At 42.9% G+C, this 21,541-nt stretch overlaps 1 protein-coding gene and 1 long non-coding RNA gene across 5 annotated transcripts in view; one reads left to right on the top strand and one right to left on the bottom strand.

Moving 5' to 3' along the window:
- The window catches only part of LOC106782293 (uncharacterized), a 35,007-nt gene extending 18,234 nt beyond the window's left edge, over positions 1-16,773 (top strand). The window contains exons 2-3 of the long non-coding RNA XR_001379259.3: positions 8,841-8,968; positions 16,182-16,773. This is a non-coding gene — a long non-coding RNA (uncharacterized lncRNA). The remainder of the gene's footprint in view (positions 1-8,840; positions 8,969-16,181) is intronic.
- Positions 16,774-16,857: 84 nt separating this feature from the next.
- LOC100054114 (class I histocompatibility antigen, Gogo-B*0102 alpha chain) lies at positions 16,858-20,462 on the bottom strand. Of its 4 annotated transcripts, none has more exons than XR_002801980.2 (8): positions 20,167-20,459; positions 19,615-19,884; positions 19,155-19,430; positions 18,253-18,528; positions 18,025-18,129; positions 17,557-17,587; positions 17,315-17,411; positions 16,858-17,201 (listed from the first exon to the last, which is right to left on the bottom strand). XR_002801980.2 is itself a non-coding variant. In XM_005603708.4 (8 exons), the coding sequence occupies exons 1-7, from the start codon at positions 20,363-20,365 to the stop codon at positions 17,405-17,407; spliced, it is 1,164 nt and encodes a 387-aa protein (XP_005603765.2). In that variant the 5' UTR covers positions 20,366-20,460; the 3' UTR covers positions 16,858-17,201; positions 17,364-17,404. The 4 variants fall into 4 exon arrangements, 3 of the variants coding, with proteins under 3 accessions (XP_005603765.2, XP_005603763.2, XP_023479994.2); XM_005603708.4 differs by having other exon boundaries at positions 17,364-17,411; positions 20,167-20,460; XM_005603706.4 differs by lacking the exon at positions 17,557-17,587 and having other exon boundaries at positions 20,167-20,462.
- Between the last annotated feature and the right edge of the window lie 1,079 nt (positions 20,463-21,541).

Below are 21,541 nucleotides of genomic sequence, written 5' to 3'. Positions count from 1 at the left end.
AAAATGCCTTAGGGCTGGAGTACCGCAGCAGTAAATGGGAATCTGATCAGTCGAGCCTCTGGACAAAATTGTCTAGGGCACTGCTTAGGGTCAAGGAAAAGAGCCCACACGCTGCCAGGGGTGTCAGAGCCTTGGGCAGGTGGTCACAGGACCTACTCCAGCTAGAGTCACCAATTGTTACCATACAAAATTGGGGTTCTCTGCCCGATGTGCATAAACAAGCCGATTAATTATGGCATCAGCCTTTGGGGGAGAAATCAGCTTTTATTCTGTGAGAGTGATCTGCAGGGAGACAGGGGGCATGTGCCCTCAGATCTGTCTCCCCTGTTCAGGATTTGGGACAAAATTTAAGACGTTAGGGAAAACAGGCTGGCACACAGAAATACTGGTGGGACAGGTTTTGATTGGTGGGTTTCTGGCATTTACAGTAAGGTTTTAAACATTTATGACAGGGTTCTAAACATTTATGATGAGGTTCTAAACATTTATGATGGGGTTCTAAACGTTTTTGCATGAGGTGGGGAAGGCATTTTAACACTGGCTCTTCCTGAATGACCGACCCCTTGCTTCTGATAAGAGTCTAACTTCAAGTTCGGGTCATGCCCCTGTCCTTGGGTTCCGTGGGAAGGAGGGTCTTTGGTTTTGAGGTCACTTCAGGTCATGATTTCTTCTTTTGTGCATGACCTGGTGAAAGACAATCCTTAATCACTTTATTGATGAGGGAGGGGGTCTGTTTGAACTGGCTCCAAATGGGCCCATGGTGACATTTTTTCTTTCAGCGTTTTAAATAGGTCACCCCACTGCCTTGTTTCAATAATTTCTGATGAGAAATTGCCTATTAATCTTAATAGGAATCCTTTGTACATGATAAAGTGTTTCTTTCCTTCTGCTTTCAAGATTCTCCTGTTGTCTTCGTCTTTCAACAGTTTAAGTATCATGTGGCTTAGTGTGGATCTCTGAGTTTATCCTACTTGGAGTTCATCAAACTTCTGGAATGTGTAGCTTCGTGTCATTCTAGAATTTAGGCAGTTATTTCTCATTTCTTCAAATACTTTTTCTGTCCCTTTCTCTCCTCTCCTCTGGGACTCTGATTACGTGTATGTTGGCATGCTAATGGTGTTCCCAGGCCTCATAAGCTTTCTTCATTTATTTCATTCTTTTTTCTTTCTGCTCCTCAGACTAGATAATTTCAGTTGATCTATCTTCAGGTTTGCTGATTCCTGCTACTACCTGCTTAAATCTGCTCTTCAACCTCTCTAGTGAATTTTTTTATTTCAGTTACTGTATTTTTTGGCACTGGAGTTTCTATTTGATCTTATTATAATTTCTACCTCTTTATTGATTCTCTTTTTGGTAAGACATTGTTCTCCTGGTTTCCTTTGCTTCTTCAGCTACGGTTTCCTCTAGCACTTTGAGTGTAGTTAAGACAAGTGATTTAAAGGCTTTGTGTAGAAGTCCACCATCTGGGCTTCCTCAGGGATAGTTTCACGTTTATTTGTGTTTTCCTATAAACGTGTTATACTTTCTTATGTCTTTATATACCTCATAATTTTTTGTTGAGAACTGGGTACTTGAATGTGATAACTCTGGAAATCAAATTATTCACCTATTTCCAGGTTTCTTGTTGCTATATATTGTGGATCACAGTTTTTCACGTTTACTGAGTTTTCTAAACTATTTTTATAAAGACTACTTTTTGCTATGTGTAATCTCTTAAGTCTCTGTTCTGTTAGCATAGCAGTCAGCTAGTGATTTGAAGAGATTTCCTTTAACCATTGGAGACAAAAAGATAAATTAATACTCTAAGACTTTGCTGTTGACTCTGAATTGAGGCACTGTTTCAATGCTTAACCAGGCTGTTTACAACTCTGCCTTAGGCTTCATTTCCTGATTGTGTAGATCTAAAAGATCAGCTGAGGTAAAAGCTAAGGTCATCTCAGGTCTTTTCAGAGCATATTTCTGGTCCTTGGCATGTGTGGCCTTCTAGATTCTTTGATATATGTGGGAGCTTTACAAAGCCCTTATTCCCCCATGTATCCCCTTCCCAACCCTCTGCCTTTCTGGGCTTTCTGGTTTATCTGCTGCTTGCCCCTTCTATTATACCTTGCCCCAGGTGGCTGAAAATAGTGTTCTTTAAATGCATTCAACAGTGCTGTTATGAAGGCTGTTAAACCCCTAAGAAAGTGCTGAGGAGGGTGAAACAAAGGCAAACCTTTGAGGCAATCCAAAAGGAGCCACCAGACAGGTCAAAACACACAACCAAAATTCTTTTAGAACAAAGTTCATGTTGCCTCCCTTTGACATCAAGAGGCTTGCACCAGGAATGTGGGCCACCTTTTCCACAGCCTTCTCAGAGCTGGGGCGTGGGGATGGTAGGTGGGTAGGTAAAAATGTCACAGTTTTCTCTTACTGAAATTTAGCAGCTTCTTTCTTCATTAAACACTCCTCTGGTTGTTGTAGGGTTTTAAAAGTTGGATTCTAGAGTTCAGAAAACCTTGACTCTAGGGCCAGCCCCATGGCCGAGTGGTTAAGTGAGCACACTCCTTGTTGGTAGCCCATGGTTTTGCTGGTTCAAATCCTCAGCACAGACACAGCACCACTCATCAAACCATCTGAGGCAGCATCCTACATAGCACAACTAGAAAGACCTGCAACTAGGATATACAACTATGTACTGGGGGCTTTAGGGAGAAGAAGAAGAAAAGAATAAAAGAAAAAGAAGATTGGTAACAGATGTTAGCTCAGGTGCCAATCTTTAAAAAAAAAGAAGAAAACCTTGAATCTGACAGTTTTTGCCAAGTTAATAGTAGCTTTAGCAGAGGAATTGTTTTTTGGTGTTCCTTACTCCACCATTTTCAATGACGTCACGATTATATATATATTTTTTTTGGTGAGGAAGATTGGCCAGCTAACATCTGTGCCAATCTTCCTCTACTTTGTATGTGGGATGCCTCCACAGCATGGCTTGATGAGCAGTGCACAGGTTCATACCCAGGATCTGAATCTGCAAGCACTGGGCCAATGAAGCAGAGTGCGTGAACTTAACCACTATACCACTGGGTCTACCCCACAATTATCTTTTAAAGAGATTTAAATAGCAATAAAAAAAATAGTATATAGATGCACATGTAGTTACCACTTCTGTTGCTCTTTATTTCATATTCTTATCCAGTATAATTTTCCTCTTGCCTGAAGGGACTTAAACATTTATTGTAGTGCTTATCTTCTGGTTATAAATTCTGTTAAATTTTGTATGTCAAAGAAAAGTCTTCATTTTTCCTTCACTTTTGAAAGATATTTTCACTGGGAATAGAATTCTAATTTGACCATGTTTTCCATACAGTACTTTAAAGATGTTGTGTCTCTATTTCCTCACGTTTCCAGTGCAAAAACTGGTGTCATTCTTACCTTTATTGCAGTAATGTGTATTTTTTCCCCCTCTTAATGCTTTTAAGATTTACTGTTCTTATCTTGTTTTAAGCGATTTTAGGTTATTTTGACCTACAATAGTAAAGTGATTTGGGCCAGAAATCCATAGGAGAACTGGCTGATGCTTACAAATTCTAAAAACAGTTGTTTGCTCCTTGTTTTGCTGGCTCACAGCCAAATATCCTTAGAATAATTTTATATTGGTGGATGAAGCAGATTTTCTTTTGTTTCACATTAGTCTAAGAATACAGATCTTAAGTTCCCAGATTGGGGAGACTGAGGATGTTTCCTATTATATTCCCCACATGAACAAGCTCTAGACATCATCTCTTGTCTACTACAGCTTGTGAACCCAAGAAAACCAAAGGTAAGATTTTCCAGATTTGGCAAATGCCCTCAAAATAAAGGCAATGTTCCTCTGAATTCCAGCTTACATTTATATTTTACCCTACACGATCATTCTCTTGTTTATTCTTCTATACTTTTGGATGCTTTTTATATTCTATTATTTTCAGTGGATGAGACAGCCTTAAAACCTCATTACTGAAAATGGAACCACCATTAACTACTTAATAATAACTACTATTTACCTGACCAGAGCAGGTGCTAGGATGCAAGTTCATCTAAACCAACACTACTTGTAGTCTATGACCCAGTGATGGACTGTACACTGTTTGTTACCAGGTCACAATGAGAACTTGAAAATGAGAATAAACAGGTAAACCTATACCTTACCTTGTCCCACGGCAAAAGACAAGCAAAATATAAAGATTTATATTGTGCTATCAGGTCTACTAAAAATAGTTAGCTGACCAGCTGTTTGTAGACCACACTTTGAGTAGCACTGCCTCTAAACTAAGCAACTAGGAATTTCTTCTTTAGTCTTTTGGAGTGATCACATAAAAACTGATAAATGCTAGAGATTCTTTCCCTAGAAATATATCCAAGAACAAGGAAGCATAAAAACTTATATGTCAGTGTGCACACAGGATGTTTAAAATCTAGTAAGAAACAAACACAGGGAGAAGATGTTTTGAGTAATCACTTCACCAGCCCATGATTCTACTCCACTTATTTGTGAGTATAAACTGGAATAGCCAAAAGCTGGACCCTATAATGGACTATCAAGGGAATAAGTTGAAAGATGCCATTTATTATTCACTAGTTCATCCAACAGAACCTAAATGCCTACATTATATTAGTTCAAGTTCTAGTGTCAGATCAATGTTCCAGGAACTGACTTTTTAAGTTCTTTCTCCATCCCCTGACACCATGTCTCAATACCAGCACCATTTTCCTACATTAGAGGAATTCCACAGTTAAAAAGCCTTGGTAGGAGGCAGAGACCACTTCCCCCCTAAAAGAGAAAAATTTACTTTCCAAACATATTTGCACTTGGAAACAGGGTTGAGCCTTCAGCTCCACCAGTCAAATGACTACATGGCAGATTCAGGACATGGTGACAGAGAAAGGCTAGAGCTACACAGATATACTTCCACAAGGGTGGTGTGAGTGGCAGTAGCAATGTCTAGTTTCCAGGAGCAGCAGCGACAGCAGTCCTAGCCCCAAGGCTTCAGTGTTCAGCATTAGGAATGTCAATGGTGTGAGCAATGACATCTGTGCCCAGCAGCAGGGGCAGTGGTTCCTATGTGGGACCTGACCTAGGGTGGGATTGATGGTTTTATTTCTGGCTGTGTAGCCTCAAGCCTGGTTCTGTGGCTTTTCCTAAAATAAAATTAGCCCCCAATATCAATACACACACACACATATATATCTTTATGTCTAAATTAGAAAAATTTGGATTCCATTGTTTATACCAAGAACTGAATGAGAAATCCACCTGGGGAATAGTTTCAGAGAGCAAGCATTCAGAGATTTTCCTTATGTTGATCTGAGAACCACTTCATGAGTCTTTTACTTGGCAAGACCCCTTGGTAGAGAAAACGATATGTATCTCCCAACATCATGTCTCATAATTGACCATGTATGTCCTCCCTTTTCCTTCCCAGGAAAAAACAACATTTAAATGTTAAAATATAAACTGAGGCATATTAAAAATTTTAAGAGTTTATTTGAGCAAAAATGGATTTGAACCAGGCAGTGTTAAACCGGAAGTGGTTAAGAGTCCTCTGCAGATAGGAGCTGAGGGAAAGACTTATGTAGAGATTGACTATAGCTTAAAGCCTAGTGGGCTGCTTGTGATTGGTTGTCCATAGCGTTTTGATTTTGTAACCTTGAGGCATTTACAGGCTTAGACTTTGGTTTTCTTATGTAGGCCACGAAGGCATTAGAACCACCTGTCTAATGGCCTCCTTTTTTAATTTAATGATGTGGATTTAAGACCCTTTCCCCACTGTAGATCCTCTCTAATAACTGACCTCAGTGGTTCCAAATCTGGCTGAGACCAGGATTGCTTGTGGGCTTGTTAAAAAATACTCAGGCCTCTCCCCAGACCTACCATTTCAGAGTATTGAGCTCAAGGCCCAAGAATCACTTATTTAACAAGCTCTAGATGGGGGCTGATGCACAGCCATAGGGGAATTGATAAGAAATTTTCATGTATTGAGGTATATGAGATAGCTATTCTAGTTTAAATTTGATTCGGCCCGAACTAAAGAAGCCTGACTTATGGCCTGTCAAACATACCTTGTACATCTGCTTTAACCGTTAAAGATAAGGATGCATTAAAGATTATCTCAAAGTAAAAGAATGCATTCTTTGAAGATAAGGATGCATGATGCATACTTCCTTTCCTACAACCCTAGTACCAGTACTCCTGAAGGTAAGTTTCCTTTCCCAGACATCAGGGTCACATTGACCTGCTAATCTGTACCTAAATATCTCTTTGAAACTTTGATGAATATGTATCCTGGGCACGTTTGATGTATGTTCCTTGTTCTAAAGAGATATAAAACTGTACTGAAAACCATGCTTCTCCAAACACTTTCTTCCCTTGTGGAGACTGCATTCCTGGGCTAGTCCTCAGCTTGGCTCAAGTAAAACTCACCTTATCTGTCTTATCTATAGATTGGTTATTGGTTATTTGCATCAGCAGAATCCCTGATCGATGTTCTTCACATTAAAAGTGTGATCTGAAGACAAGCAGAATGTGCACCAACAGTGACCTCATTATAAATACAGACTTTCATGCTCTACTCCAGACCACTTAAATCTTAACGAGATGCTCAGGGGATTCCTGTGCCCAGGAAAGTTTAAGACTCCGTGGTCTCCATGCCTTCTAGATGCAGTGTCAGAACTGCACAGTCTGCTCTGGGTGTGGGGTCTGATCACATCCCTTAGCACTGGGGGGTCCAGGGTTCAGTCCTTGCTCCTTTCTCTTCTATTGTAATCACTCCTTTGGTGACCTCACCTGTTCTCAAGGATTTAAACATAATTTAGGTAGTGTCACCTCCTGTGATAATGTGATTTATAATAAGAAATATAGCTTTGGTATTAGTCCCCATTCCAGGTACAGAGCTCCTAAAACCCTTGGAATTTCCTAAGTGTTGAGAGGGAAGAAGCTGTCCTTTGCTATGTTAATGAGTGACTTTGAGAATGCCCCCAGGTAACCTAAGGATGAGACTTGGTTGCCCAGGAAACCATCACTATGATTAGAGGGTTGGAACTTTCAGTTTCACTCCCCTACACACTACCCCCAAGACCATTTGGGAAGGGAGAGGGGCTGGAAACAGAGCCCAATCACCAATGGCATGTGATTTAATCAATCATGCCTTTGTTGGGAATCGTCTACGAAAACCCAAACGGACAGAGTTCAGAGAGCATCCAGATTGGTGAACACATGGAGATTCAGAGAAAGCAGCACACCTGGAGAGGGCATGGAGGCCCCACACCTTTTCCCCATACCTTGCCCTATGCATCCCTTCCATCTGGCTGTTCCTGAGACATATCCTTTTCTCACAAACTTGTAATCTAGTAAGTAAGTGTTGCTCTGAGTTCTGTGAGCTGCTCTAGCAAATTAACCTAACTCAAGGAGGTTGTTAGAACCTCTGATCTACAGCCAGTTGGTCAGAAGCCCAGGTGACAACCTGGACTTGTGATTGGCATCTAAGCTGTAGAGAGGTGTGCAGTCTTGTAGGACTGAACCCTTAACCTGTGGGATCTGATGCTATCTCCAGGTAGATAGTGTCAGAATTGATTTGAATTGTAGGACACCCAACTGGTATTGGAGAATTTCTTGGTAGTGTGGGAGAAAATACAAATTGGAATTGGGTGCAGAGTTAGACCTCCCAAATCTATTTTTCCAGCTCATATATTTGTCCTAAATCATAGATTCATATGTCCAACTGACTACCCAACAACCTCATCTGCATTTCTAATGGACATCTCAGATTAAACATCTCTTAAACTGAACGCCTGTGATGCTCCCTCCTCAAATATGCTTCTTCCAGAATCTCCCTGATATCTGCTATAGCAACTCCATCTTTCTACTTGCACAGTCCGAAACTTTGGTTATGCTCCTTGACTCCTCCTTCCCATACTCCAGATTTAATCAAGTAGGAAATGTATAAGTCCATCTTCAAAATGTATCCAGAACCAATCACTTCCACTATTTCCACTGCTCACACCCCAGGCAAAGCAACCAAGATCTCTAGCCTAAAACACTCCATGAATTTTCTAGTTTTCCCTGCTACCTCACTTACCCTTCACCTGTGGATTCTGTTCTTAGCACAGCAGCCAGGGTGATCCTTTTAAAAGAGAAGTCATACCATGTCTCTCTTCTGCTCAAAGCTGTTTGGCAACTTCCCATCCCACACAGAAAAGTCAAACCCTCACAGTATCTTCACTGCCTATATGGTCTGGCCATACCTCTAACCTCATCTCAGTTACTCTCTGCTCCAGCCATACCAGCCTCCTACCTCTTGCAAGAATACACAGAAAAACTCCCACCTTAGTGCATTCACACTGGAGCTTCCCTTTCCTGGAAAGAACTTTCCCCGGACATCCTTGTGCTTATAGTACATAGTCTGTCTCTTCCAACTACAACATATGCTCCACAAGGCCAGCAACATTTGTCTGTTTTTACTTCAATGATGTTCCCCAGAAGCAAAAGTAGTATGTCATATACCCAGCACTCAACAAATATCAGGTGAATGAATGATTAGTGTAAAGCAGCTCCCTGTTCTAGAGACAGTATCTTTATTCACATAGCTTCAGATCAAATGCTGTTTTGTAGCAGCTACAGCACATCATCCATTCATATTGCCATCAATGCCACCTGTACTTTTATCACAAGTGCTGCTCTCCCCTCCTCCCCATAGCCCCCACTTCTGACACTAGCCCTTCTGCACACAACAGCACACAATTTAATTTCTCTCTTCAAAAAAGAACAGAGGAGAGTGATGTCAGCATCATGGTAGAGTGAGTTGTTCCCTTTGTCTCTCCCCTCTAAGTTACAGCTAAATGGACATTCATTAACCAACAGAAGATTCCCTACACAGCACAATAGGATGTCTGGGAGATCCACACTGCATACGTCTGAAGATAGGAGGACTGGATCCCTGGGAAGCAGTGAAACTAGGTGAGCAGACCTCTCCCTGTCTCCAGTGGTAGTGATCAAGATCATGGATCCTCAACAGTGGCCAGCATGACTGTCAGGGGAGGGAGGGGCAGCTCAGCCTGCATAAAATGCTTTAGGAGTGGTAGCCAAGCCCACAGGAGTGCCCACCATGCCATGGGAGCACCGCCTGTGGGAATGCTCCCTACCAAGTGGTGTTGTTCAACCCTCACAAAAGAGCCCCCACTAAGCACAGCAGCTCAGCTGAGCCAGTCTGAGTGAGAAAGAAAGCATCCCTCCCCTCCCAGTTAGCACACCAGCTCGGTTGGTCACCTGCTGAGCACAGTGATACCATATCAGAGCAACCGACTGGTGGAACACAGAGGCCCTGCCTGTGCTTGTGTATGTGACCTGCCAAGTGGCTGCAGCAAGTGTGTAAATGCAGAGGAGCCCTACAAGCACAACTTCCAGCAGATGGGGTGGGATCAGAAAATACAGCTCCTGTCTCCCCCTCCAGCAGAGGCAGGTGGAATCTGTGACCTGACACTACCACAAATGTGCTGGCAAAGGATGAATTCATCAAACACCATGAAGAACCACATTAACACTTCAGACAAGAAGGAAAATGACAAGTCTCCAGAAACCAACCCTGAAGTCAGAGAACTTTACAATCTAAATGACAGAGAATTCAAAATAGTTGTCATGAAATTCAGTGAGTTACAAGAAAACTAAGACAGTTCAATGAGCTCAGGATAAAATTATTGAGCAGAAAAAATACCTCACCAAAGAGATTGGAACTCTAAAAAAAAAAGCAACAACAGAAATTCTGGATATGAGGAACACAATTAATGAGATAAAAAATAATCTAGAATCCATACAAAATAGAGCTGATGCTATGGAGGAAAGAATTAGTGATTTAGAGGATAGAAATAAAGACATGCTTCAGGTGGAAGAGGAGAGAGAATTAAGATTTTTAAAAAATGAAGAAATTTCTGAGAAATATAACTTAATTAGGAAAAGCAACATAAGGATTATAGGTATTCCAGAGGGATATGAGAGGAAGAAAGGAGGAGAGAGAACGTTCAAACAAATAATAGTTGAGAATTTCCAAAATCTGGGGAACGAGGTGGAATTACAAGTAAAAGAAGCTAATAGAACTCCTAGTTACATCAACGCAAGATCTTCTCCAAGGAATATAATGGTAAAACTAGCAAAAGTCAATGACAAAGAAAAGATGTTAAAGACAGCAAGGCAGAAGAAAATAAACTACAAAGGAACCTCTATCAGGCTTTCAGTGGATTTCTCAGCGGCAACTATACAGGATAGGAGAGAATGGAATTATACATTCAAAATACTCAAAGACAAAAACTTTCAGCCAAGGATACATTATCCAGTGAAACTGGATTATTATTATTCAGATACAATGAAGAAATAAAAGCTTTCTCAGATGAACAAAAGCTGAGGGAGTTCATCACCACTAAGCCTGCCTTACAAGAAACATTGAAACGAGCCCTCCCATCTGAAACTAAATAGGGAAGGTTTACAAAACCCTGAGCAAGGAGATAAAGAGACAGAAACAGAAAATTGCAGCTCTATATGAGAATAGTTTAGTAAGCACTTAATTATAATACAAAAGACAAAGAGAAGGAAAGCATCAAAAGTAACTATAAACACTTCAAATTAGTCACAAACTCACAACATAGAAAAGAACAATTTGTGACAACAATAACTTAATAAGGGGAAGAGGTTAGGGATGGATCCTGCTTAAGCTAATGGAGACAACAAGCTATCGGAAAATGGACTATCTCGGGGGCCAGCCCAGTGATATAGTGGTTAAGTTTGGCATGCTCCGGTTTGGCGGCCAGGTTCAAAGTTCTGATCCTGGGTGTTTACCTACATCACTCATCAAGCAATGCTGTGGCAGCGACTCACATGGAAAATTGAAGAAGATAGGCACAAATGTTATCTCAGGGCCAATCTTCCTCAAGCAAAACGAGGAAGATTTGGAACAGATGTTAGCTCAGGGCCAATCTTCCTCACCAAGAAAAAAAAAAAAAAAGATCTATGAGATCTTTTATACAAATCTCTTTGTAACCACTAAACAAAAATTCAGAGCAGAGTCAGAAATCAAAAATAAACAGAAAAGTGAGAAATCCATCACAGAGAACCACCACACTGAAATGGCAGTTAGAAATACAAGAGAAAAGAAACAATAGAAATATAGAACAACTGAAAAAAGAGATTAAATGGCAGTATTAAACCCTCATACATCAAAAATCACTCTAAATGTAAATGGATTGAATTCTCCAATCAAAACACACAGAATAACTGGATGGATTTTTAAAAATGACCCAATAATATGCTGATTCCAGGAAATACACCTCAGCTCTAAAGACAAAAACAGGCTCAGAGTGAAGGCATAGAAGACAATTCTCTAAGCAAATGGCAAGCAAAAGAAAGCAGGTGTTGCCATAATCATATCACACAAAGCAGACTTGAAGATAAAAAAGACAATGAGAGACAAAGAGGGGCTGTATATAATGATAAAAGGGACATTCCACCAAAAGAACATAACACTTATGAATATATAGGCACCTAACACAGGAGCACCAAGGTATATAAAAGAGCTACTAACAGACAAAAATGGAGAAATGGAAAGCCACACAATAATAGTAGGGGACCTCAACACTCCATTTACATCAATGGATAGATCATCCAACAGAAAGTCAACAAGGAAACAACAGTCTTCTTAGCACCTACAAACATAGGTTCCCTACCTACCACACAAGAGGGGCCAAATAAAAACTGGAAAGGGTTTTTATTTTGGATGATATCAGCCAGGAGATGAGAATGAGCTCTCAAATTTGTCTCATCTCTTCTCGTCTCCCCAAAAGATGGGAGGCCAGGGGTTTTAAAGGTTTGTGAGGAATGTGGCTGCTTGTAGAGAGGGGGGAGTCAGTGGCCTTGCTGGTCAAAGCTTTCCCACCAGCCTGCATTCAGCCTTGGGAACTGCTTGTAAGGAGGAGAAGGAGATGATAAAGAACCCAGGTGGCTGTCCTTGGCCATGTGTCTCTACAGTGGAGAGTGGATTCTGGAACCAGGGAGCCAGGGAGTAAGCAGGGAAAGAGTGCTTTGGTTTTAACCCCATATATGCTGGATTTAATCTAGGGGAACCAATATCACGGCCGGTATCAGCCTTAAATGAAAGACTAGACAAGATGGACTTAATAGAGCATTCCATCCAAAACAGGAGAATACATATTCTTCTCAAATGCCCATGGAACATTTTCAAAGATAGACCATATGTTAGGAAACAAGGCATGTTTCAAAATTTAAGAAGACTGAAATCATTTTAAGCATCTTTTCTGACCATAATGCTATGAAACTAGAAATCTACTACAAGAAAAAAGCTAGGAAAGTCACATCTATGTGGAGACTAAAAACATGCTACTGAACAACCATGGGATCAATGAAGAGATCAATGGAGAAATAAAAAAAATACTTGCAGACAGATGAAAATGAAAACACAACATACCAACTCCTATGGGATGCAGTAAAAGCAGTTCTGAAAGGGAAATTTATAGCAATACAGGCCTTATCTGGACAAACAAGAAAAATCTCAAAGAACTAATCTTAAACTACACTAACAGAACTAGAAAAAGAAGAACAGGCAAGGCCTAAGTCAGTAGAAGGAGAGAAATAATAAAAATTAGAGCAGAAATAAATGAAATAGAGACTAAAAAAACAATAGCAAGCATCAACAAAACTAAGATCTGGTTCTTTGAGAAGATAAACAAAATTGACAAATCCTTAGCCAGAACTTGCTAAGAAAAAAAGAGAGAAGGCTGAAATAAATAAAATTAAAAATGAAAGAGGAGAAATTACAACAGACACCACAGAAATACAAAAGACTATAAAAGAATACTGTGAAAAACTGTATGCCAACAAATTGGATAACTTAGAAGCAATGGATAAATTCTTAGCCTCACAAAACTTCTCAAAACTGAATCAAGAAGAAATAGAGAATCTGAATAGCCAAATCACAAGTAAAGAGATTGAAACAGTAATCAAAAATCTCCCCAGAAACAAAAGCCCAGGACCAGATGGCTTCTCTGGAGAATTCAACAAACATTCAAAGACGACTTAATACCTATCCTTCTCAAACTATTCCAAAAAATTGAAGAAGACAGAATGCTTCCTAACTCATTCTATGAGGCCAACATTACCCTAATACTGAAACTAGACATACACATCACAAAGAAGGAAAATCACAGGCCAATATTACTGATAAACATAGATGCAAAAATCCTCAACAAAATATTGGCAAACCGAATACATCAAAACATTAAAAGGATCATACACCATGATCAGCTGGGATTTGTACCAGGGGTACAGGGATGTTCAACATCTGCAAATCAATCAATGTGATACATGACATTAACAAAATGAGGAATAAAAATCACATGATTGTCTCAACACATGCAGAGAAAGCATTTGACAAGATTCAACATCCATTTATGATAAAAACCCTCAATAAAATAGGTGTAGAAGGAAAATACCTCAACATAGTAAAAGCCATATATAACAAACCCACAGCCAACTTCATAGTTAGTGCAAAACTGAAAGCCATCACTCTGAGAAAAGGAACAAGACAAGGGTGCCCACTCTTGCCACTCCTATTCAATATAGTACTGGAGTTTTTGGCCAGAGAAATTAGGCAGGTAAAAAAAAAGGTATCCAAATTGGAAAGGAAGGAGTAAACCTCTTGTTGTTTGTGGACAATATGATTCTATATACAGAAAATTCTAGAGAACCCACCAGAAAATTATAAGAAATAATCAACAACTATAGCAAAGTTGCACGGTAAAAAATCAACTTACAGAAATCAGTTGCATTTCTATACATTAACAACAACTAGCAGAAAGAGAACTCAAGAATACAAACCTATTTATAATCGCAACAAAAGGAATAAAATATCTAGGAAGAAACTGAGCCAAGGAGGTGAAAGACCTATACAATAAAAACTATAAGACATTATTGAAAGAAATTGATGATGATGTAAAGAAATGGAAAGATAGTCCATACTAATGGATTGGAAAAATATACATAGTTTAATGTACATATTACCTAAAGCAATCTAAAGATTCAATGCTATCCCAATCAGAATTCCAAGGACATTCTTCATGGAAATACAGCAAAGAATCCTAAAATTTATATGGAACAACAAAAGATCCTGAATAACCAAAGCAATCCTCAGAAAAACAACCAAAGCTGGAGGCATTATAATTCCTGACTTCAAAATACAGTACAAAGCTATAGTAATCAAAGCAGCATGGTACTGGCACAAAAACAGACACACAGATCAATGGAACAGAATTGAAAACCCAGAAACAAAACCACACATCTACAGATAGCTAATCTTCAACAAAGGAGCCAAGAACATACAAAGGAGAAAGGAAAGTCTCTTCAATAAATGGTATTGGGAAAACTGGACAGCCACACGCAAAAGAATGAAAGTAGATCATTTTCTTGCACCATCCACAAAAATTAACTCAAAACGGATTAAAGATTTGAGTGTAATACTTGAAGCCATAAAACTCCTAGAAGAAAATATAGGCACTACACTCTTTAACATTGATCTTAGCAGCATTCTTTTTGAATACCATGTCTACTTAGGCACAGGAAACAAAAGAAAAGATAAACAAATTGGACTTCATCAGATTAAAAAGTTTCTGTAAAAAAGGAAACCATGAACAAAATGAAAAGACAACTCACCAACTGAGAGAAAATATTTGCAAATCATATATCCAACAAGGAATTAATTTCCAAAAGATATAAAGAACTCATACAACTCAACAACAAAAAAAATCCAATCAAAAAATGGGCAAAGGATATGAAGAGACATTTTTCCAGTGAAGATATAGAGATGGCCAACAGACACATGAAAAGATTTTCAACATCACTAATCATTAGGGAAATGCAAATCAAAACTGCAATGAGATATCACCTCACACCTGTCAGAATGGCTATAATTAACAAGGCAAGAAATAGTAAGTGTTGGAAAGGATGTGGAGAAAAAGGAACCCTCATACACTGCTGGTGGGAATGCAAACTTGTGCAGCTACTATGGAAAACAGTATGGAGATTTCTCAAAAAAATAAAAAAATAAAAATACCATAGGATTCAGTTATCCAACTACTAGGTACTTATCCAAAGAACAGGAAATCAACAATACAAAGAGATCTATGCACTCCTATATTCATTGCAGCATTATTCATAATAGCCAAGATGTGGAAGCCACTCAAATGCCCATCAACTGATGAATAGATGAAGAAGATGCAGTATACATGTACAGTAGAATGCTCCTCAGCCACAAAAGAAGACAAAATCGTCCCATTTGCAACAACATGGATGGACCCTGAGGTTATTACGTTAAGTGACATAAGCCAGACAGAGAAAGACCAACACCCTATGAATGCACCCATATGTGGAAGATAAACAAACATATGGATAAAGAGAATAGATTAGTGGGTGGTTACCAGAGGGGGAGGGGGTTGGGGGGTTAGGCAAAAGGGGTAAAGGGGCACATATGTATGTTGATGGATAAAAACTAGACTATTGATGGCGAGCACGAGGTAGTCTATACAGAAACTGATAGATAATAATGTACATGTGAAATTACATGATGTTGTAAATCAATATGACCTCAATAAAATAATAAGAAAAAATAAATAAATAAAAGGGATGAAAATTTGCTGAAACAGCAAAGTGGAGATTACTGACTGAAAAAAAGGAGATCATGAAGCAGTACATATAATGTGATCACATTTTGGTAAAAAAATTCTTACATGTAAGAAAATCACTTGGAGGGATACAGCAAGGTATTAATAGTGGTAGGAATGTGGTTTTTATTGTTATATTTTTTTTTCTGTATTTTTAAATTTTCCAGAATGCACAGGTATTGCTTCTGTAATAATAAATTATTTAATAAATAAAACGGGCACAAAGAAAGAAAAAGAAAGAACAATCCTCAACTGATGGGTCCTACTTTTCATCTAAATATAAATATAAATCCTCGAGTTTGGACTGGAGCCAGAACTAGAATTACTAGAGCGAAGGGCAGGGAGAGACAGTAGGTGAGCAGAGAAGGATAGAACCATGATAAGAATTCATCAAAGACAAGGAACTCTAGACAAGAAATTGTCTGCTAATTCCAGAATTTAATTTCTTTTAAAAGGTTGAGGGAGAGGATGGAAAAAGCAATCCAGGGAAAAGCCTAAGAAGGAGGACAAGAAGTCGCTGACTCTGAAAATTCATCTCTCCATACCAGAGGGACTCCTGTTTGCAGGGCCTGCCCTGAGCACTGTGGGGACAATGACAGCCAAAACGACTCCTGCTGCTGTCAGAGATGGGGACACCCAAAGGAGAATGAGACCAGAACTTGCAACGAGAAGAAAAGGCATAATCCTCAAATGAAACAAGAAAAAAGTTAAATTCACAAATTGAGGCCCGAGGGCTGGGGACCTAGGCCTGAGCCTAGGCTGACCCAGCCCCATGAAGGCCCTGCTGTCCACCATCTTGGAGACAGGACAAGGCCCAGGTGATGTCCCAGTCCCTGTGATCACAGGTCCTGGTGGGACAAGGTTCTATTGAAGGGACAAGGACAAAAGAGCAGAGAGATGACCCAGCCGAGGAGTGACCACATCAAAATCCATGATGCAGAGAGCACTGACTGGACACAGGCCCTGTCCATGCTTGGCTCCACACAGTCTTTTCCTGTCCCTGCCTGCAACAGACTCAGCACAGCAAACATGGATTCTGGAAGGTTCTCAGTGCTTTTGTTCATTTCCTTTCTCCAATTTTAGGAATCTTCTCCTTTAATTAACCCAACAATCAATCCCTCATGGCAAGAATTTGAAAAAACAAATTTATAGTCAGATTCTCATTTTCAAAATGGAAGACATTGCAGCTCAGTGCAATGTGAAGTTAAGACAAGGCTGGAGACATCTCAGCCCACCTCTGCTGGAAAAGGAGAGTAGATGGGAAAACAGGAAATGTCAGTGTGGGGACGAGGTCTTGGTGGGTGGGGCGGGGGGGGCAGTCTCTCCACCTCCTCACATTACGCTAACAGGAACGCAGACACATTCAGATGCCATTTGCAGAAAGCGAGGTCAGAGATTCCCGAAGTCACAATTGGGGAGGGGGAGGCATGAACAAATCTTGCATCACTCAGTCGCCACAAGGCAGCTGTCTCACACTATAGAAGACAAGAATCATGAACAAATTCAGGTCAGTGGCTGTAGGTGGTGACATTCTGAACAGCCCACCACATCTTCCAAATGTCCCAACCAAAGAATCCCCATAACCCACCTGTGTTCCTTCTGCCCCAACTGCTCTCCCAGGCTCTCCAAGGTCTCACCTTTAGGATCCGCGAGAGACACATCTGTGCTCAGGGCACTGTCACCGCCTGGGATAGAACAAAACAGGACATGGTCAGAGCCCAGGGGACACGAGACTAAAGGAGGAACTATGGGGTGGGTGAGCTCCCCCATGGGCTCCTGTCTGCACTATTACAAGGGTCTCAGGGATCAACCTCCCCCTTCCACACTTACGCAGCCTGAGTGTAGCTCCCTCCTTTTCCACCTGTGGGAAGAAAACATCCTGTGAGAAGCCACGGAGGAGGCAGGGCCATAAGTTCCTAAAGGAACACCCTAGTCCTAGACCCCTGGGGAGTTTACAGAACTGTGACTACGGACCCAGGGCAGGATCAGGAAGAGGAAAGAACATGTGTGAGGAGTGGAACAAGTGCCCTCGTGGAAGTCTGTGCTCAGCAGTGACCTTCCCCTCTGTCCTGTGACTGCTAGGAGTCAGGGGTCCATCACCAGATCCATCATGGTGATAAACTTGTCCTGAATTTTCACATGTGCTTTACCAAAGAGTACGTGTTAGCAAACAGGGCACCAGACTGGGTAAACAAGTGTGTGGATGGGACTTCCCATTAACAAGGCAGGGCAAACCTCTCCCTGGAGCTAGAAGCCTCCCAGCGGGACAAAAACACTCAGAGCAAACCCCTTCCCTACCTGAGCGCTTCTTCCTCCACATCACAGCTCCAGCCACCACAGCGACAAGGAGACCCAGGCCAGCAATGACTCCCACAATGAGGATGGTGGACTCAAGAGGCGGCTCTGGGAAGCGAAGGGAAGGTGAAGGCCCTGACCCCAGGCCTCAGCCCTGACCCTGCTGAAGGTTTCCAGAAGGGCTCCTGAGTTCCCTGAGAAGAGGCTCTGAGCCCACAGCTCCCTCCTTACTCCATCTCAGGGTGACAGGCTCAGGGAGTCCCTGGTGCTGCACATGGCACGTGTATCTCTGCTCCTCTCCAGAAGGCACAACCACGGCCGCCCACTTCTGGAAGGTCCCGTCCCCTGCAGGCCTGGTCTCCACAAGCTCCGTGTCCTGGGTTAGGTCCTCCCCATCACGCTGCCAGGTCAGGGTGATCTCCGCAGGGTAGAAGCCCAGGGCCCAGCACCTCAGGGTGACCTCATGGTCAGAGATGGGGTGGCGGGTCACATGCGTCTTTGGGGACTCTAAGGAGAAGGGTGAGAAAATTCAGGAACTTTGCATCCTTCATGGGCCACTAAAGCAGCACTCATGTGACTATCCTGAGAATGGATGGGACAATTAGGGTGGGCAAAGGGAGCACAAAACCCAGACACCAGACTAGACACAGGCTTCTGGGATAATTTCCTATTGTTTGGATAGTTCTAGGAAGAGGGTGAGACAACAAGGTAGGAGACTCCAGCTGTCTGATGGAGGAAAGGGAATTTCTGGTCCTGATCTGGGTGGAAGTGGAGTGACTCAGAAAATCTCACACACATAGGTGTGGGGCAGAGAACAAGGTTGAGAGAAAGTCCCCCACAGTTCTCAAAGCTGCTGACAGAGAGTCAAGGGGTGCTGCCGATTGGTTATTGCAGAGATGGTCTCCCCATCTATCCCTAGAGAGACTGGATCCCTTAATAGTTCCTCAGAGAAGGACTGACCATCGGCACTAGTCACTCTCTAGTACAGGATCTGAACACTCAAGGCGGAATCCCCTCTCTTGACTCACGGGAGGGGTCGTATTCTGGCATCTACTCCATCTTCGTCCTCTCCCTGTGGGAGCGCAGCCCCAGCCTGTGAAGAGATCTGGGAAGCACGGAAGCGCCCCTTATACCTGTGCGCTGCAGCATCTCCTTTCCATTCTCCAAGTATCTGCGAAGCCACTTCACGCACGTGCCCTCCAGGTACCCCCTGAAGCGCTCATGTGCAAGGGACGCCTCCCACTTGCGCCGGGTGATCTGAGCCGCCGCGTCCGCCGCGGTCCAGGAGCGCAGGTCCTCTTTCAGGGCGATGTAATCGGCGCCGTCGTAGGCGTACTGCCAGTACCCGCGGAGGAGCGGCCCGTGCGATCCCACCTCGCAGCCATAGGTCAACTGGAAAGCGTGAGATCCTGGCCCCGCCCCCGCGGTCAGCCACGCCCACTTAACCCGGCCCCCGCCCCTCACCGATGGGTGGTGATTGGTCAGAGCCAGTTTCCAACTCAACAGCAGACAATTGAGACTTAGGGGGGCCCTGGCTGGTCAGTGGCAGATGGGGAGATTCATGATCTGCGACCTGGGCCCGGGGTCATTCACCGGCTTCGCTCTGGTTGTAGTAGTCCCTCAGGGTCAGCAAGTTCCTTCGAAAATTCTGTATGAGGTCCTTGGCGCGCCGTGTCTCTTCTTCCCAATACTCCGGCCCCTCCTGCTGCACCCACGGCGCCCGCGGCTCCATCCTCGGACTCGCGGCGTCGCTGTCGAACCGCACGAACTGCGTGTCGTCCACGTAGCCGACTTCGAGGTACCGGGGCTCCCCGCGGCCGGGCCGGGACACGGCGGTGTGGAAATACCTCATGGAGTGGGAGCCTGGGGGCGGGGAGGGGTTGAGACCTGGCCCGACCTTCCTCCTGGCGCGGGTCCCCGGGTCCGAGGTTGAAGGGGCCGGGAGGGAAGGAAGGGGAGGGGTCGTCAGACAGAAAAGGGGCTGCGGGAGACCCGAGTGGGTGAGAGGCGACAGCGAGAGACTGGGGAGGGAGCCTGGGCCCGAGGCGGCGGAGACGCGACTTCCCCGGGGGTCCTGCGCCCCCGCCGCGAGGTCCCCTCGCTCCGTGCCCCGCAGAGGCCGTTTCCTCCCGACGCCGCACTCACCCGCCAAAGTCTCGGTCAGGGCTAGGGTCCCCGAGAGCAGTAGGAGGAGGGTTCGGAGCGCCATGACTGTTTCCTCAGAGTCTGGAGAGAATCTGAATCTAGGCCTGTGTGTGCAGACTTTGTAACAGGGAACTGCAGTGAAGCTGATTGGCTTCTTTAGAAACCGGACATGCAATGCGAATGAGAACTGGGGCATCATGATGAATATCTAGGCGGAAGGACCTGAAGGGTTGTGAGAAGAAGTGAAATTTCTGGGCAATGGGGAATCCCTAAGGTGTGGCTTCCCCACCCCAGACAGAGCCCTCTGGGTTGAGACCCTGAGAACCATGCTCTGGCACTTGGGACTTGCCCTGACCCCTCTCCCCCTGCACCGAGAGCTCTTTGTCACACCGTCTCACTGAGTCCTGGCCCAGGGGCTGTCTGAGGAAACCGGGAGAGACCCCCAGGCTGGGCTCAGCCCCTTTTCCGCCTCTTCCTGGAATCACTCTCGCTGAACTGGACTCTGCCTTCCATCCCTGACCTCTCCCCCTGGACTCTTCTAGAAGAAAACTCACCCCCAGGGAACTTGATGCCAAAGAATGAGTTTGCTCAGGGAATGGATAGGGAGGGACAGGGGTTTTCTCTTTAAACGTGGAGGAGTTGTGCCTGAAAACACCAGATAAAGATTCCCGTAGAGACCAACTTCCTTTTTATTCACTACAGTGGGTAAGACAAACTTAAAACCCCCGAACATCAGGAATCTAATCTGTAAAAGCAGTGATTTTGACGCCTTGTACAGGAATGTGTCTGCACAGCACTGCAGTCGGACTCACAAAGGTCCTGAGTTTTACTTTCCCAGGCAGTATATCTGTGACCGTTTTGTGACTGTATTTTAAAATGATCTTCATTCCATAGCCCTGAGTTTGCCTGTGTGAGACCCCACATATCCTCAGTACAAAGAAGCACATGATAACACAATTTGTTACTGTATATTTCAACAAGGAGAGAGTGCAAACTTTAATCACCTCGAATTAGCAAGTGTTGATCAAATGGGCCTGTTCCAGTGCTCATGCATTGCCTGTTTTTAAGAATTACTATCTTCTAAGCGATGCGCATTTTTCACCAGGACACTTGGTATTATTATTTTGTTTGAACTGATTAAGGTAAGGAGCCAGTAGTTTTTAGGAAGCTCACACAGAGTGCAATCAGAATAGCCTGATTGGCCATGTAGATATATTTATTAAAAATATGTGAAATAACATATTTAAATCTGAGAATTCCACTGCTTTAGAATTCTTTTCCTCTGCTCCTTTTCCTCACCCCTGCTTCTCCAGCCTTTCTCTCTGTCTCTCTCACCCCTTAGGCACTCTTCTCCTGAAGTCTCCACCGCTCTCTC

The sequence above is a fragment of the Equus caballus genome, chromosome 20 (genome assembly GCF_041296265.1).
Source record: "Equus caballus isolate H_3958 breed thoroughbred chromosome 20, TB-T2T, whole genome shotgun sequence".
NCBI classification, from domain to species: Eukaryota; Metazoa; Chordata; class Mammalia; order Perissodactyla; family Equidae; genus Equus; species Equus caballus.
Note: the sequence above shows the minus strand (reverse complement) of the source record. Positions and strands in the feature narration are given on the sequence as shown.

Excerpts from the sequence above, each read along its gene's own strand:
- LOC100054114 (XM_005603706.4), bottom strand. The coding sequence starts at position 20,365 with ATGATGCCCCAGTTCTCATTCGCATTGCATGTCCGGTTTCTAAAGAAG. Across the intron at positions 18,130-18,252 it reads GCCTGTCACCCTGAGATGGA|AGCCGCCTCTTGAGTCCACC; the intron begins GTAAGGAGGGAG and ends TTCGCTTCCCAG. Across the intron at positions 17,412-18,024 it reads GTGGAGGAAGAAGCGCTCAG|GCGGTGACAGTGCCCTGAGC; the intron begins GTAGGGAAGGGG and ends GTTCTATCCCAG.